This window comes from Centroberyx affinis, unplaced genomic scaffold (genome assembly GCF_046629955.1).
Source record: "Centroberyx affinis isolate AG114_WGS23_722 - 3 ecotype Tasmania unplaced genomic scaffold, CSIRO-AGI_Caff_v1 ptg004325l_1, whole genome shotgun sequence".
Lineage (NCBI taxonomy): Eukaryota > Metazoa > Chordata > Actinopteri > Beryciformes > Berycidae > Centroberyx > Centroberyx affinis.
Window position 1 is genome coordinate 178,234 of NW_027282032.1, and position 18,098 is coordinate 196,331.

The 18,098-nt window shown below is 43.8% G+C and overlaps 1 protein-coding gene across 3 annotated transcripts in view; it reads left to right on the forward strand.

The window, feature by feature from the left end:
* The window catches only part of scube3 (signal peptide, CUB domain, EGF-like 3), a 62,379-nt gene that overhangs the window by 32,691 nt on the left and 11,590 nt on the right, over window positions 1-18,098 (forward strand). For 2 of the 3 annotated variants that reach the window (XM_071543490.1, XM_071543491.1), the window contains exons 5-8: window positions 4,956-5,102; window positions 7,192-7,308; window positions 15,019-15,135; window positions 16,595-16,717. In XM_071543490.1, coding sequence (XP_071399591.1) covers window positions 4,956-5,102; window positions 7,192-7,308; window positions 15,019-15,135; window positions 16,595-16,717 — 504 coding nt within the window. Of the gene's footprint in view, window positions 1-4,955; window positions 5,103-7,191; window positions 7,309-11,319; window positions 11,368-15,018; window positions 15,136-16,594; window positions 16,718-18,098 lie in introns of all 3 variants that reach the window. The other variant, XM_071543488.1, reaches the window with a different exon arrangement.

Sequence of the window (18,098 nt, forward strand, 5' to 3'; positions counted from 1 at the left end):
CCTGACCCCCTGGCTGCCCCGTTGCTCTGTTTGACCATCTGCGTCCCAGCTCAGCCCAACCCAATCCGGTTCGGCTCCTTTCTCATTCTCTTTTCCATGCGCTGACATTTTTATCCTCCTATTAAAACTTTTAAGGGCCCATTATCTAAGAGGAAGGAATGCTGCTTTAATGGTGTGGTGGCTCCATGCTTATAGGCCCCTTCTTTTCAGTTCGTAACCGACCAGCACTGCATGCACTAGCTGGCCGCCTAATACACACCAGTCAGCGTCGAGCGATGGGGGTACGGTCTCCCCCGTCCGGCAGAGGTCGACGCTGACCGTGAGCCCTCCCTGCGCCGCCCCAAGCACTCGGAGCATAGACCATAAACCCTTGGCATGCCTTACACTACTCCAGCCCCATTGTGTCGCTCTCTCCGCTACATGGGCTCTAAGGTTTAAGAGAGTAGGCTCCTCTGTGGCAGAGCGCAGGGTGGAGAAGCGGCATGCTCGCATCTTTTGTTCAAGGACCCCTAGAGTCGCCATCTTAGCTGCGGGACCCATGTTAACTCCTCTTCATTAGCTCAGGGCCTCATGTCATGTAAAAGTCATAACCTGCTGCTGAAGGTTTACTGTTTTTTGTTTTTTTTTGCTATGTAGGGAGATTGCAAGGAAACGAGTACAGAACGTGTACGGACCCACGGCAGCTCCAGTGCATTTTACATATGGTCCTGCATAATCTTTTTGTTGTTTTTTGAGATGCAGGCGTTTTACTTTGTCAGGAAATGAGTTTTGAGTAATAAGAAACATGCATAATTCAGAGGCACTGAATTATGCATGTTTAGGTAGGTATAAATGACAATGACTGCTCTAAAGGTACATACATTTTAACTTTGTGGATATTTGTATTAGCCAGAATACTGTAGGGCAAATCAGCCTTTGTGGATGTTTAGGAGGGTTGTGTCAAGGGTTTGAGAGCCATATCTACATGGGTAAGCTTCATAAACTCTTCATCTGTAATCACAAAATGTGTTAAAGGGTTAGGGTTAGAATAGGTTTTTGTAATGAAGCGTGAGCTGGTCTGGTTCTGAGAGTGCTGGAGATACATCTTGTTTTCTGAATTTTGTTTGAATAAACTTGGTTCCAATAATTTACATATGTACCTGTGTGTGTATATACTGTTTCGTTGTTTGAGAGTTTTAGGTCTACAGCATTGTTTGTATGTGTATGTGTGTAGTGAAATTTGCTGTATTGCAGCACTTACCTATTGACTAGCAATTGTAGGAAAATAAAGGAGACATGTTGGCTGTTTTTGTTGGCTATAAGAATCATACATTTGTAGCTAGCTAGCTTGCTAGATGGAGGTTATATCATTACCTACTACCTTAGACAGTGGTATGGTATCCAAACACTCTCTTTTAACCCAGCTATCCATGCTACAAAAATAAAATGAACAGAATAACAGCATTTACACTGACTCTCAGCAATTGCCACTGTCAATAAATCCATATGAACTTTAGTTATTTGCTGTTGTCCTTAGCTGCTTGCTTTCAGAATTGTTCCCTCAAGTTAGTGGCAAGTTATGCTTAATGGCCTGGAGGAATCGGAGCTGATCTTGCATGAGAAGTTAAGCATCACTTGACCAACTGAATGACTGACAGACTGACAGACACAAATGGAGTCTGCCGCGAGAGAACTAAAATAAGTCCTAGCGGTCACATTATGCCCAAAGATCATATGTTTTTTAATGGGTAAAAATAAGCTGGGGAATGCAGACATGGTCATCAAGATCTTGATGTTGCTGGCATTAGAAAAAACTGCACTACAGGTAATCTTCAGCATGCAGATTATTCATCTCGTCAAGGCACAGTTGCACTGCACTCAGTTAATTGGGTCACAAGTGTATTGAGAACTGTGTACAAAGCAAGACCTTCAGTTAAAGGGCATCGTTTGCACGTCTATATGTGCATGCCCTTTGATATTCTCCGCTTTTATTCCTAAACAATAAACTCAATTAAAAACTCCATTGTTAGCTACAAATATATCACAATACTCCTTGCATGCAATTAAATGCGCTCGAGAGAATCACACTTTCCACAGTATTGGGTCAATTTCAGAGAATTTCATGCTCAGTATTGGAGAGCCGCCTGTAAACACACTCCACTACAATATACAAGGAAAAACAGCCAGCCTGGGATCTGCTGGCTTCTGGCAGCAGCATCACCTCGGAGTGTCTGGCAAGCAGGTCATGACCTGTCCTGGGTGGATATAGCTGTGGCTACTTTGCAGTGGGAACACGCCCACTTGTGTTTTCGGTTAACTGCAGTGTTTTTTTTTCCACAAGTGCAGTGGTTCTGATGACGCCTGTCGGTGTTCAGCTGTGTGAGAATGGGTGTCCACTCTGGTCTGTCCCATGGTAGCTGTTTGAAAAGCTCCTTCTCAATTCCAAGACTTTGGACCATAGTATTCTGCCTATAAAGTGGCCTGTGATATTCTTTATTGGTTTCTACATATAGAGTTATGTTTTATGGGTCAGCAGCTTGTTTTAGTGGATCAGGGCTCATACAATCTGGAGCTTTTTTTTTTTTTTATTTCTCTCCTTCACTTTCCCATCTACCTCCTCGTTAAAGGATGTTTTTTCTTTCTGCTTCCCATCATTTAGTAATGATAAAAACTGGAGGCCTTTGGCAACCAGTTGAAGGGGACTGAGCAGGGTGGGTGATAGCTGGGCCCAGCCTGGAGAAAAGGGCCATTGTGTCAACACTTGGGCTTTTATTGGTCCTCAGAGAGGTGAGGGCCCAGGTTCTGTCCCCAGCCCGACCCGTTATTGATGGATGGGTCTGTAGCATTAGGGGAGAGGGGTTTCATATAAATGCAGGGAGAGTGGAGGGATTTTTGGGATGCATAACGCGACCCCAGTAAGTAATATTTAGTCTCCCGGGGTTGCTTAGTTGGTAATTCTATCCTCTGCTATGTTCATAGATGTCTGCGTCTTGCTGTGGCCTCAGATAGACACAAAACCATGGGAAGGGACCATTGAATTTTGCAGCACTTTAAAGAGGCTGTTCTGTTGACGCTTATTCATGGTCAGTTCACTCGGGCCTGCCGTGCCTGTTCTTTTCGCCTTCAGAGCAGAAGCACTTGCCTAGTGTTTGCTCAGTGTTGAGCCTTTGTCTACAAGCAAAGGCTATTTCAGCAGTTAGTGAATGAGAGCTCACCTTCTCTACAAGAATGGGATGCGCTCAGGCGGTGAAGGTTGAGCTGGTTATATGACCTTGTAACACTTCTTAACAGACTTAAGGTGATGGAAAGCATTTATCCAAGAGATCAGAATTGCCTATCATTCTTGCATCGTCAGCTCCTTAAAGTATAGAGTTGACTGGAAATATGTCTCTGACATCAGCACCGAGTGAAAATACATAAAAGGGCCAGTTCAGTTTTTGGCAGAACACATGGAAAACAAGAGGGCATAATTAAAGGAGGCTATGGAGGCAGGCGTTAAAGCACATAAATAAGTAATTAAGGATTAAATTCTGCTCTTTCTTTCTGCCATGATTTGAAAGCCCATTTCCATCTAGCTGATAGTGGTTTCTATTTGTAGCCCCCCAGGCAGGAACATAAAACTGTATGACTGTCCATTGTTGTCAGGTTTGGCACACTACATTTGGGCTTCAGAAGAAGGGTGCACAAGGTTATATGAGCTCACTAGGTGTTGACACATCCATCCACATGCACACGTACACTTCCACGCACACACATGCAAATACGTAAATTTATAGCTCCTTTAGTGAAAACTTTGCTAATTAAGAAAGTTAGACCTCCAAACACCCTTCGGTGTGACAGCAGATTTAATGAGACATCAATGGAGACGTCTTCTTGCTCACTGCCTCCCTGTTCACCAGGAGAGAAGGAGAAGGAGAGAGATCTGTTTGGTTTTTAATGAGCCAGGGGGCTGGGGTTTGTCACTGCATCTGTAATGGTGATAGTGCCTCACAATGAATGAGTCAAATATCACTCTTCTCCCCTAAAGGCAGCATTCTTTATTACAGTGCAGAGCATAGCAGAGGGGGCGCTGCCACCGTCTGTGTAATAATTTATGACCGTCAGCTCGACATGAGGGTCTCAGTCATGGAAGTGCACACTGGTTGTCTGTTGTCCCTCTCCATCAAGCATTTATACCCCACACAGAAATTATGCATCTTTCTGTGGCATGTTCAGTAAAGCTTTGAAGTATGGAGGCCGTTTTTTTTTCCCAACAATATCATCCTTTTGTCATTTTCAGAAGTTTGTCACGTTCTCGCTTAAATGACTCATGAAAAAGAATTGTACTGATGCCCATATTTCGATGCGGCCCCTTTTGAACTTAGTCTCAGCAGGGAGAATTTATCCACAGAGTTAATTTTTTCATTGTGTTTCTCTTCTTTATGGGGATTACCTCAATTAAAATTACAGGTCTATGGGATCAACTCCTGCTGGGAGTTTTATCCTTTCTTTAGGCAGGCTCCTTTTTATAGCCTGAAACAAGTGAGCATGTTCTAACAAGTGCATGAATCTTTGTAAAGGGGTACTGGGCATGTCAGTCACCACGAGTAGGCATGTACACTACCAGTCAAATGTTTGGACACACCTGATTGAATGTACTCTGTTTTTCATTATCTTAAAGCCAGTTTGTTCTGAAGGCTTATGCTTAAATGCTTTAAATTTGTTTCTTAGACAAATATAAATAGTGAAGTTGATGCCTATGTATGAATTGCTTGCCGAAGGTGTGTCCAAACTTGACTGGCAGTGTATGGGAGTGCAGGACCAAGTGTGTGTCAGACATTTGAGCATTTACCATTATTTACCACCTTTATTTTATTAGATAAAAAAAAAAGGCCACTAATGATGAAAAAAATGTGTCGCAGTAAGGCGACAGTGTTCTGTGTTGCAGTTAATAGCTCAACTCTGACTCTCTCCCGGTTTCTCTGTTCCCTTTGCAGTGCGATCAGAAGGCACAAAGGAAGGACCCACCTGCATGGACAAGAACCACGGCTGTGCACACATCTGCCGCGAGACACAAAAGGGCGGCATCTCCTGTGAGTGCAGACCTGGATTCCAGCTCACCCGTAACATGAAGGACTGCAAATGTAAGTCATCACAACCTCAAGCATAGTTTGTCTGCATGAAAACACGTGCGCGCGCACACACACACGCACACACACCAAGGAGGATTTATGGGCTTCTCATAAAACAGTGATTGGGGTTGGAAACCTGCCCACGATAGATAATTGCGCTCATTCCACAAATGCCTTCCAACAGATTTGAAATACGCTACCTACATTTACATTACATTACCAAGCCGTGACAAATCTTCAAAATGGCCCTTGTAAAGGAAAACATGTTTATCAAATAAGGAATGATAATTTACACAACGAGGGCGAGTGGGGAGGCTTCCTCGGAGGGGACTGCTCTGACGGACAGCGCACACTTCCTGTTGCCGTGCAACGGAGATCATCCTGTCAGGGCTGGGGCCAGGGCTGATGGGGGATTTGTCTGTGTTTGGATAAGGATTGGAGAAGTGTTATTCTATAGTTTTTCTGTGACAGCCCAGGAAAAGGGCAAAAGGCATTGGGATGGTAGGGTGCAGACAGGATGGCAGTGGAAGCCTTGGCTCTTGCTCTTTTTCACTCTGTCATCACAGGTGTATTAAGAGCCAAGGTTAATGCTGCCTCCCCCTGCCAGCACACACATGTATTTGCTCTTTAAGTCAAAGCAAAGACACACATGCGCATGCTCACATACACATAGACCAAACATCTTACTCTTCTCATCAGTTTGGGGTAAACGACACCATAGTCATGTTGTGTGTATTTATGAAATGTCATAAATTGTCATAAATTTTGTCTCTCACATGAAGTTTTTGACACCCCCCTCCCCCCCCCTCCCCTCCCCAAATATGAATGAACTAATTTCTCAGGATATGCAATTTACAATGACAACTTTAGGCATTTAGCTAATGCCCTTATCCAGAGTGACATACGAGTGAGTGAGCAGGAGTTCAGTCTCTTGCTTTAGGAGACGTCAGCAGGACACATGGCTGTTGCAGGGATCAGACATGTGACATGTGGTTATGGGATGGTCTCACCAACCACTTGGCCGTTCCGCTGCCCAAATGTAATTGTTTAGTCCAAAGGAGGGAAGGTTTTAGTCTGGGGAATAATGTGAAATGAAAGAAGTTAGGATAGTGGTAACAGTAACTATACATGCACATATGCCGATTCAGACCTTAATTTAAACTTGTCAGTAGTGCTCAAGTCAGTTTTTAGGCGCTTACCCCATCCCACCGATTCCAACCATAGAGTTTTGCGTGGGTATATACAGCCTCCTGCACACTTTAGCTGATGAATATGTAAATAAAGACATGTCCACCTTCACATTATTCTGACTCTGACTTAAATCCATTTGTACACTCCTTCCTTAACGCACCCGAAACACTGCAATATGTCAAGCACTCCCATTGATTTCTTGTGCAAGAAATCTGCATGCTAATAAACGACATAGAGGTCAAACAAGATTTTAATTGTTGAGTCACAAAAACTTGAAGGAAATGTTATTGTTATATGAATAATTGGACTGGTATTTAAAGCAATATGACAACTCTTCACAACTTAACTATCAAAATGTGTCCTTCTATACTGTGCTCGAGCTTTTAAGGGATCATCAAAGGAGGAGGTGTTACCAGGGCACACAGAAGGTGCCAAGAACTTGTTTGAATATGCTGAGTTTACTGACGCCCTGTGCATCCAGCATTTCCACATAGACAGGACCTCCATCTGTCCTTGATATTTGTACGTCAGTGTCTGGCCAATTATAAATATTCTTTGCTGCATTTGCGCATTTCCATTCAGAACTGCACCAGGCAGTGGGAGACAGAGGCTCATGATATTCTTTTTGCCCCAACACCTTGTCCTACTGATCCAGCAAAGCAATACCTGAATCTTTTATTATATTAACCACACTTTTTGTAATGATTCAGGGTTCTGGAGGAAACCTCTCTGGCGTCAATACAGAGCCGGGTATGCTCAGATGTGTGTATCTCAAACCACATAAGACTCGCATAACTTAAGGCAGTCTGAATCAAGCCCATAATATTTACATTATATAGCATATGGACCAGAGAAAGACTGTGTATTATATGTTGCTGCTCATGTGGGGTAACTATGTGTTCTTTGATAGTGACGTGTAACTACGGCAACGGGGGTTGCCAACACATCTGTGAAGAGACAGACCATGGGCCCAGGTGTTCGTGCCACATGAAGTTTGTCCTGCACAGCGATGGAAAGACTTGTGTAGGTGAGTCATCTCACCTCGGAGAGACTATCGAGGACAAGAAACAATGGCGTTTGATGGAGAAAATATTCACTCAGTACCCAATTCCCAAAAGCAAATTTAATTAACATGTGAAATGAGATTCATAATGATAACATCACTCCCCTGATACATGTTGGAAAAAAAGGCCTTCGTACCTTTATGCCTGAGCCTTTTTTCCTCATCTGTGACATACAAGGACAAAAGGCTACCACCTCCTTTGCTTTCCTCTCTGCCGCTGCACCAGTAACCTCTCAGTCTCTGCATCTGCTTCGGCTTCTCTTCTTCCTCCTCTTCACTGGACACTGTGCACTCCCTCTCTTTACTTCTCTCTGTTTCTCCAGCCATGCAGTCCGATGCAGCCCTTCTATTAGCCCTTGGGTCAATTCCTCCACTGTGTCCCATTGGTATTAACCCACACACCTGACCTAACCTTCCATTGGCATTTGCCAGTGTTTGCCTCGGTTGACATAAGCCGGGTAAAAATGACCCGGCGAATACAGCATATTGAACCATTCTGAAGGGTAGTTTTCCATCAGATGGGACCTGTACTCACTGTAGATTCAAAGCACAGACCTTTCAAAAGGTGTGCGGTATATGCTTAACCGTGCAGAATAGCACAGCCATTTATTCAACAACAAAAGTGGCCAGGTGTTTATTCAAGACAGAACTTTATTTTATCTGCCTGTCTAACCAAAATGTCATAAACAAATTCTGTATACTGTACAAAATACAGACATTTAAACCATTTAGTCAACAGTTTGCAGTGTTAATAGCATGGCTGTATGAGGGATGTTTCAATGGTTGCAAATATAGTAATAGAATTGGAAGCTCGGCCTGCACAGTAGACTGTAAGGTGGTTGCTTGGTTTCGGTGGCTATTAAGTTTGAGGGCCTGGTTTGGGTAGTGGCTGGTTAGCCCAGTGTTTTTGGATCCCCTTTATTACCGCAGCACTGATGAGATCCAGACCTATGTCAAGGTCTGGTCAGCCAACCTGTCATTATTGCTGTACACTGCTAGGCCAAGGGGACGCCACAAAGTTGACCGCAACCAAATTAGATGTCTTAGCCAGTCTTATTCCCAAGACTGAGCAAATCTACATTTGGCGTGCCAGATTAGGGAACACTCAGCCAGTTAAAATCTCTGGTTTCCCCCACAGAGTCTGGGGTTACAGAGGTGGAGGGAGAGCTGCTCTGTGGTCGACATTGGGACGCTCCATCTCCCAGACATGCTATTAGTTAATAAAACCTCAATAAAACAAACAGTCTGCCAAATGAGCCACTGATGGGAGAGTGAGTGACAGGTACGTTGGAGGACGCTCAATAAGGCACCACTACTGTGCAGCTGCCAGGACTGGGACCAACTGAGGTTTCCACCATGAAAATGTGACTGTATAGCTATGTATAAATCACTTTACTTGTGGTTTCAAAGCTTTAAATGCTGAAACTATTGGTTGATGTAGTTACCTTACCCCGCTGGCCCAAATTGTGTTTTTTGTTCAATTTCACATGTTACAAGATACAACGACAAGCTCCAAGACACAGAGAAAACATTGAAACAAGCCACCAAAATCATCTGCTAATCCCGAATTAAGTTTCAAATAACCCTTAGATGCCAAAATACAACATAAAAAGTACTTACTAGGCTTGTTGTTTTTTTGTATTGTCTGTATGGCAAGTAGTGATAATCACCACAGTATACAGAATTAGTGCTATATTAGAGGTATCCATAGCAACCATACAGAGAGAAAATACACTGCTGTTTGCCTTACTGTTGATTTGGAAACATTTATGATTCATTGAGTCCCTGCATACTCAATCTCAAAGGAAACATGCGCACATGATTACAAAACAGGTCTGCCTTGTCAGTGGCTTTGTGGTAAATCTGTTTGGTTCTTTCAGCATGCTGTAGCTACACTGTTCTCAATCCATCTTGCCGGGTGTTTCATATGCATTCTGCCACATCCTCGTTCATTTTATGGTGTCTCTTCACACTTGAGCTCGGTCATTCTTTTTACAATAGTGGGCCATATGCAGCTCTGTCTATTTGGAATTGTTGGTTTCTCATCCTCCCTGTCTATCACTATTTATTATTACTGTGCATATTCTGGTTGGGGATTTCAGTATCGGTAGAGGTTGCCGATGGAAGGCACACATGGAAACAAATACAGAATCACATGCACGTACGCACGCACACACACACACACACACATGTACTCACACACACACACAGACACACACCCACATTCACAGCCACATATTCACAATTTAAAGAAACTTGTTTGGTTACCTAATCAAACTTTAATTTAAAATCAAATTTTTGACTGAAACCTTCCTAATATGCTGAAGTTTATTTGTGCATAAAATTTCTGTATATCAAGGAAGTTCAGATATCAGAAAGGAGCAGCCATCATGTGGAAGTATTCATGCTGTTAGCACAGCAAATCATAAACATTCACAAATAGCAGGCAGATGCAGACATGCTCAGGAGTTGCAATCATCTGAAGAGTTAGCCACACTGTGCCACACATAAACACACAAACACACACACACACACACACACACACACACACACACACATAGAGAGAGCGAGGAGAGAGAGATTGATATGCATTCTACAACGCAAATACAAAGGCATACAAACAACCATACAAACATACCATACACATCCAGCATGCATGCATCATACACATGCATGTAAACACACACATAGCCTTCATGCATACGCCCATAACATAAACACACTTTGCTCACATTTCGGGTGGTCTATGCATTCATACTGGTGTGTTAGAATGTATCTCACAATGCTCTGTCTTCTACTGTGGGGCATGGTGTGGAGGCGGGCATGGTGTGGGGCATCGCTTCTGGATGGTGCATGCTGGGATAGTGTCATGCTGGGCTGGCCATGGCAGTCCATATAAACTGTGCATGCTTTGTGGTCGTGTCACCAAGGAAAAGACCTGTTACTGGTTCTGATGAGTCTTGGTGACATTTGGAGGAGCATCAGATCCTTCATCTGACACTGCAACACTCAAAAGATCTCTGGCCATGTGTGACCAAACATAGAAGTACATATTTTAATCATATGGTCCCAAAACAACATTTTTTTTTAAACATTATTGAAATTTTGAAAGGCTGAAAATACCCTAAAGCCTTTTGCCACTTTGTCATTGTAATTAAGAATTTGACCTGGCTGGACAAATAAAAAAAAACAATCAATACATTTAAAAATAGAACTAAGCTCATGTTTCCTGGCAACAGAAATACAATTTCAAGCAACTGGATGATTTGACCCTATGGCATAGCAGTTAAATTGTATGGCTCTGCTACCAACTTGTCATTAGTGGTTTGACATCACAACTCAATCAACAATGTTGATTCTGAAACGGTCTGACCAAATAGCACACCATCTTACAAGAGAGACATGAATGTGGCTGTCCCTGTCTTTTGGCTTACAGTACTAACCACTTGCTCTGTCTGTCAAGGCTTGCAGTACTCGCACTAACTAGATTACTTCTAAAGCCTCACCACACGCACAACAACCCTGCACTTTGTATGCATCGTGTAGAATGCGTTTGTGCATGATTGCATGTTGCAAGGTACCACTTTTGCCTTGAGATGTCACCCTTTTCTTTTTTGGAGAAGGACCTGTCATCATCAATTCGCTGTTAGGACTTAGAAAGTAAGTGCCGCTGTTTGTTCAGTTGTTAGCAACAGTAGGCTGTGTTTCCCTTTGCAACAAATCAATGTCATTCTTCACCTCCTGCCGACGTTGATTATTTGTTTCATTCGGGGGAGATAGATATGGTATTTTGTTCCCCCTCCTCCATATTATATACCACACCAGATTGGGTCCTGTCAGCATTGTGAAGCTCACATTCTCATCATTACATCACACAAGAATGGTGTGTGGTTCAAATGTATGGAGCACTAAAGCAGTGTTTTTGCAATGTGCGTGTGTGTATATATGTGTGTGTGTGTGTGTGCGCGCATGCAGGGGAGAGGAGTGTCCAGCCCCAGGCAGCCCCACAGCTGTTCCCCAATGGTAACTATGTGTTCCTCTGACTCCTCTCTCTGGGGGTCCTGACTGAGTCACTGTGGGTGTGGGGTGTAGAGGAAGCTAACCTAACATACACTGATCAGGCCCCTCCCTCCCAGAGGGGCATCATCCTTCTGACCCTTGACCTCTGACTCCTCCCCACCTTCCTCTTCCCTCTGTGAATGCCCTCTCAATAACAATGGTGACTGCCCATGTCAAACCACGCCTTTTCAAAACACAGCTGCAAACAGAGAGCTTCTGACCGGCACAGAGCGGTTTGAACATTACACAAAGGGATAGTGATGTATCTGATATTATCAAATAATAATAATAGGAGGGTGCCCCTCCTATTTGATGCAGTCCCATCAAAAAAGTCTCCCTACTTGTAGTTAATTCCTTATGTGATTATTCGTAAGTATTCACATCAAGGTTTCATTGATAAATCTTTCAAGATGTTTTAGCAAAAGCGCAAATAGCCTTTGTCCAAAGTCCGTGCCCCTCTGATCTAACTGTCATGGCTTTTAAGGACCAGACCAAGGGTTGTGGTTTTATCTGTGTTTTGATACAACTGGTATGAGGGAAATTAAGCCTGTACTGTGTCAAGCACCTGGCCGTGGTTGTTCCTAAACTCCATCATCACGGCCTATTAGCTTTGGGGAGGGAGCCAATGATCTGTCCGTGATTCAGCACTGTGCCGTACAAGAGATGGAACGCAGAATCCCTCTCCGCTCTTTTGTTTGATACACTGTCCAACATTTTGTGCCCTAAAATGGTGGAAACAGTCAATTGCATGGAATGTATCCATGTAATTCCAGTGCAATGTCCTTGTCAGTCTTTCGCATACAGCTTAAAGTAATTTGTTTCATTAGATTTGCAGTAATATGAACAAGGGAGTACAATGAGGAAAACAAAAAAACACACTGAAGCATTACAATTCAACAATATCAGTAATTCAATTCAGCCCACTTTTCAGGATCAATTTTGTTGTTATGGATATGACGAAAGATGCCAGGAAAAATAAACACATAAATCTGCGAGGACGTATTAAACTCCATACATCAAAGAGATTTACGGTTTAATTGTAGCATGTAAGAGACAGAGGGAAGAGGGCTGTTCTGAAAGTAATTGCCCGTTCAAGGTAAGAAGGGAAAGTGTTGTGTTTTAACTTACAGATAGTGATAATTGTTTCTGCTATGTACATGAAGACTGAGTTCACCACATGCTACAATCTAACAGTCTGACCTATTTCAGTTATTTTTGTTGTCCTAGATTTTTTTTTATATATATAAATAGAAACATTACAAGCAAGAGACACGTTTTGCACCATGCTTTGTCAGGTTCATTTCCTATGTTACTGTGGCCTTCTGAAACTTTGCTTTGTAGTCTCCTTTCAAAGCTGCACTCTTCGAGAATGATTCTCCATGACTCTTATTTTGTTATTGTGTGGGTTACGTTATTGAGAGAGCATTCACCTCAGAACTTTAGTGAGTTTTGTCTGGATAACCCCTACACCTTCTGAGTAACTTTAGCTGCATGTTTGGTCAAGTACATATAGTGTTTTCTTTCAATAGAATGATACTTTATCGCCAAGGCTATTTATTCCCAATGATCAACACTCCATCTTGCGACTTGCAGTTCTGCCCACTCATCCATTTTGTTCGCAGTCTATTGGAAATGACCAGTGTCAAGGGGCAGTGGGGGTGCTTGTCAACAGTCCTGCTGTAAGTCAAGAACTGCTGTAAAATCCTGTGGCTTCTGGGAGAAAGATCCTGCACACTGTCTGAACCTCACCATATGAAACGTATACTGCAGAGGCTCAGCATTAGACCAAACACAGTCCGTATCTGAATCATCATATTGAGGAATATTTACAAAAGTCTGCCCGCTGCTAATTGTGGGTCCCAACCCGGTGCGCTGTAGATGCGGCTGGTCCCCATCCAAAGCACACAACCCACACACATACCAGAGATTGTGTCTCTCCCTTTCTTCACAAAGCCATAATGTCATAAATATTTCTTTGCCCTCTTAACACATGATCATTACAGTTTGGTGAGATGACTGCCTGACTAAGCGTTTTGGAGGCATGTCCTGACACCGTCTTATCGTCCCGTCTGCCAACTCTCACTGCCTCACACTTTGCAATTATGTGAACCCACAGCAGTGCTGCACACTCCAGCCTGGGTTGTGACTGGGATTTGAGCTGGAAGGCCCTCTCTACCTAACAGTCTGCTGCAAGCAAGCTGATCCACCATGAACTGTCTTTCACCTGTAAAGGATCAGAACCAGAACCCGCTGTATTCTGCCAAATACATTTACATGAACCAGAAGTTTGTCCCAGTGAATTGAAGCATCTTGCCCTGTTCAGCCTGTAGCAGCAATATCCACTGGACTCTCTTGAGCTGCCATCCAGAAAACAGTTATATCACATAAAATTACATCACTGTAGGCACCTGTTTTGCTTTGATGCATAATTTCCGTCTGCAGGTCTTATTATTATTTGTGAGAAAGGGTTTTAGCAAGCCCCATTATGGCTGCTGCCTGCAGTGCAGTTTTTACATTCAAGTGAGGAGGATTAGGTGTTTCCCCAAAGGGATCCTCTATAAAAACCAGTGCAGCTGCATTCCCTCTTTAGTGCCACGTGTGATCTGCCATCTCCTTGCCAGTGTGAAGTCTTCAACCAGACCAGCTGCGTTGGCTCCTTTTACAAGAGCTGCCAACCAGCATCCTTCATCCTATTAGAGAGAAGTGATGAGTTGTGTGGACATCCAGCTGCCTTAACCCGATTGTCCCAGGTCACAGAAGGTTTTGTTTTTAATCTGCGTTATTTTTCTGGAGTGCTTCAGACCATCTATAAAGCTGCCAAAAACTATTAGGGAACGCACCCGGCTCTGTTGTGTGAGAACAAATTTCTCTCTCTACTGTTTCTTAAAATGAAAGTCTCAGTGAAATTTGTCAGTGTCTTGAGATGAGACCCCGGCTATCCTTTCTTGACTGACTACCCTCCCTTTTTCAAATCAGTCTAGCTAACACAGGGACTGGGGAGCTGAAATTGCTTTTTTATCCCCAAAATGCCTGGAAGGTTTTGTCGAACTCAGGAAAAAGTGGTGGTTTTGACCGCATCTGTCTGGAAGTTGAACCGCTGCCCTCATGACAGGGGGGGAGACGGATGTTCTACAGAGAAGTTTTGGAGGTCGTAATACACCTTTACCACAGAGAATCACGCATATATATACATGTACACACACACACACACACATTGAGAAGCATGAAACCCTCTCTGTTCGGCTGTGTTAGATCTAACATTTCCTAACGACTGTTTCCCCTCATTATTCTGATTCTCCAGCGGCCCTTCGTTACCGTCTGTGTTAATCTCCTTCAGCTGCTGCATTTATAACTCTGTTCTCCAGCCTGGGTTCCCTGTTCATTCCTATCTATCACTGTGGAGCTGGATGTACTGGAGAGCCTGCTGTGCCTCTCTTTCTTTACTTCCTGACGCATGTTTCCTGATGCTCAAGAGTGTTTGGTATATAGCGGGGCCTTTCTAATTCTTGGTTTTATATTTGTATGCATGCCTACAGTTTAGATGGGGGAAATGTATAGATCAAGGGGTGTATGTTTCTGGGAGTTGTCTGACTGTGAGTGCTTGTCTCCCTGCAGAAACCTGTGCGGTGAACAACGGCGGCTGCGACAGCACGTGTCACGATGCGGTGACAGGAGTCCGCTGCAGCTGTCCGGTCGGCTTCACCCTGCAGCCGGACCGCAAGACCTGCAAAGGTAATGCATCAGCCGCATCGGCCCGGGCCGCGTTTCAGACCGCTCCTCTATTCTCCACCTGTCACTAACCTAATCTCCCACTTGTCGCATTGCCAGTCACACTGGATCGACTCTCTCCACGTGTCACTCACAGGTATTATCCGCGCCCTTTTACTTTTACCTGCACTTTGTCCGTTACGAGTTCTGTTATTATCGTGCCAGTCGCCCCAGCGCCCCCCCCCCCCCTCCATGATGACACCTTTTCAACATGTCAACTGGGCTTTCTGTGATTGTTTATAGCCTGCACTTTCTCCACTGATTCATACCTACTGAGTTCTCAGAAGATGTCTCTACCCTTATTAATTCCACCAATCTCACACTACCTTCTGCTTTGCGGCAGCGTATTTTGAGTAATATTTTGTCATGCCACCAATTTTCTTGACAGTTTATCCACTGCATTACCATAATCCTCCTTTTTTGAGTGCTGTGCTGGCAGTTCATCCTCAGCTCAAGCTACCTGTACACTGTTGTCAAATACAGCAGTTTTTTTATATCACGTCTAATAAAATCAATTCCAAACCTTAGAGTGAAACATAAAGGATTATATTAGAGTGGAGTGAAGGGGACCAAGAAAACAAAGAGAAGATGGACAGACAGAGAAGGAGACGAGAGCTTTGGAGAGAATGGAGACTATTTGTGTTGCCAAAAAAGCAGGAATAAGTCCGCCTACACTCCAGGGCTCATAATGTTACACTAACAACTCTGATAAAAGTACATTGGCTTATATTAGTTTGGTTTGGTTTGAGAGGAAACAAAAGGAAAACAAACCCAGACAGCACTGGCACGAGAAGACAGGGGCTCGCTGCAGGCCAGGCACTTCTGAAGGGGGGAGACAAAGCTGGAGCAAGGAGGGGATTATTTTATTCCATTTCTGATGCGTTTATTTTAACCAGATGATGAAGACTCCCTCAAGAGACAGACGCCTCATTTGTGATGATTCAGAATTAATCAGAAACTCTGCCAAACGTGCCAAGGCAGTGCACCATCAAAGCCGGGATGAGCAGATGATCTATCGATTGGATATTGGCTACAGGAGTAAAGCGGATAGTAATCGGAAGGGGATGGACAACAATGAGTTAGGAGAGGCAGCGCTGCGAAGAGGCTTTACTGTGTGAGGGCTGCATCTCGTTACAGCCACACGCAGACTCAGATCTTAGCCGTTTTGAGGGCCAGTAAGGAAATCCCTGAAGCTCATTTCCAGTTTCTGCACTCTGCAACACTGTCATCCCAGCCCAGCCAAACAGATTATCATCCTATATTGGCTGCTTCTGCCTCTTTGGCCTCGTGTTCCTATAGATCAGCCTCAGCATCCAGACAAACCGTCCAGAAACTTTTGTGTCAAGTTTTCTTTTTCTTTTCTTTTCTGTTGTTGGTGCAATGAGATGTTAGCCACTATTCTTTATGATTTTTCTGTCCACAGACATTGACGAGTGCCGTCTCAACAACGGAGGGTGCGATCACGTGTGTCGGAACACAGTGGGCAGCTTCGAGTGCAGCTGCAAGAAGGGCTACAAGCTACTGACCAATGAGAGAACTTGTCAAGGTAGGACTCCATTTGCACTACAAATAAAACACACTACTTTTCCTCTGTACCTCAAGAATGTCCACAGAGCTTTCTGTTTTATATAGGGCTTCCTAAAAGCATCGTATACACTTTTATGATTAATTCGTTAATGAGAATGATAAACGTAAAAAACCCTTCCTAGTGACGGAAATTGGAAGGTGATATCAATGTCACGATGATGGCAAAATATGCTCCTTCACTTGAATTGTCCAGCCAGCAGAGGGGAACAGCCAAACCAGGCCTCTCTGGCTTGTTTGTCTGTTATATTCGGTGGTAGCCATCGCTCAGCAGGAGCTGGGGGACCTAGCCGCAGAACAAATAAAGAGTTTGCCATGGCCGAACACAGGTGTGGGGAATTAGAGCTCCGACTCCAAAACCTCTGGGTCTTGGATGAATCAAGCCACTACAGAAACATCTGGTGAAAGAAGACAGGCAGGCTAGAGCAGCGGAGCTGAGCTCAGCCTCTCTCGGAGTGGAAAAACAGATGACATGCCTTTTTTTATTCTCTTTCTTTATTGATGTGGTCAATCAATATCCAGCCTGGTACACATCAGTGTCATGCAAGGGGTTTAGCGTTGCTGCACTGAATCACACCACTCTATACACAGTACACAAAAATCATATGTAGTAAATGAAAACAGTATATCTCTTTTTTTGTCACTTAGAATCTATTTTTGGCAGCGCGTCTTTCTCTCGTCATTTGGAGTCGAACAATGACAAGTTTATTTAGTCAAAAGAAATTATGCTGCAGATAACTCATAAAATATGGTCTGTGCATATTGGAATGTAAATTGCAGCTTTTTGCCGTGGCACCGTGCCTTCACCCACTCGGCCATGTGCTGTTTGGGTGTACGGGGGCTACTTTGGAACAGTGTTGTCCTTGTTTGGAGCGGCGTGTTTTGTCTGGAGAGAAGGGTTTTTGATAAAGCTAGCCTCCTGTTGAGTGAGGCGTTGTCAGGCTCACACGCTCTGCTGCGCCTCGCTGCCGCACCACACCACTGAGTCACCTGTCTACTCCCTATCCTCTCCTCTCATTCCTCTCCTCTTTCTCACACACCGATCATCCCTCAGCTCGCCGGCCAACTGAGATGAGAGCCAGGACGCCTATCAATAAAGGTTTCATTTGATCTTAGTCACTCCCTTTCTGATTGCTGCTGCCGTGCCGCTGTGATCCTGTTGGTACATGAATCCACGCCTATGATTGAATTTCCCCCGACATAACTGCGTGTCTCTGACTTCTGATAATAATAGTAATAATAATAATGATAGTTGTGCTTAGATAAACCCTTAATAAATGAACACTAATGAAACAAACAAGAAAAACACAGACATTGATCAAAAACAGGGCTAAAAAACAGAC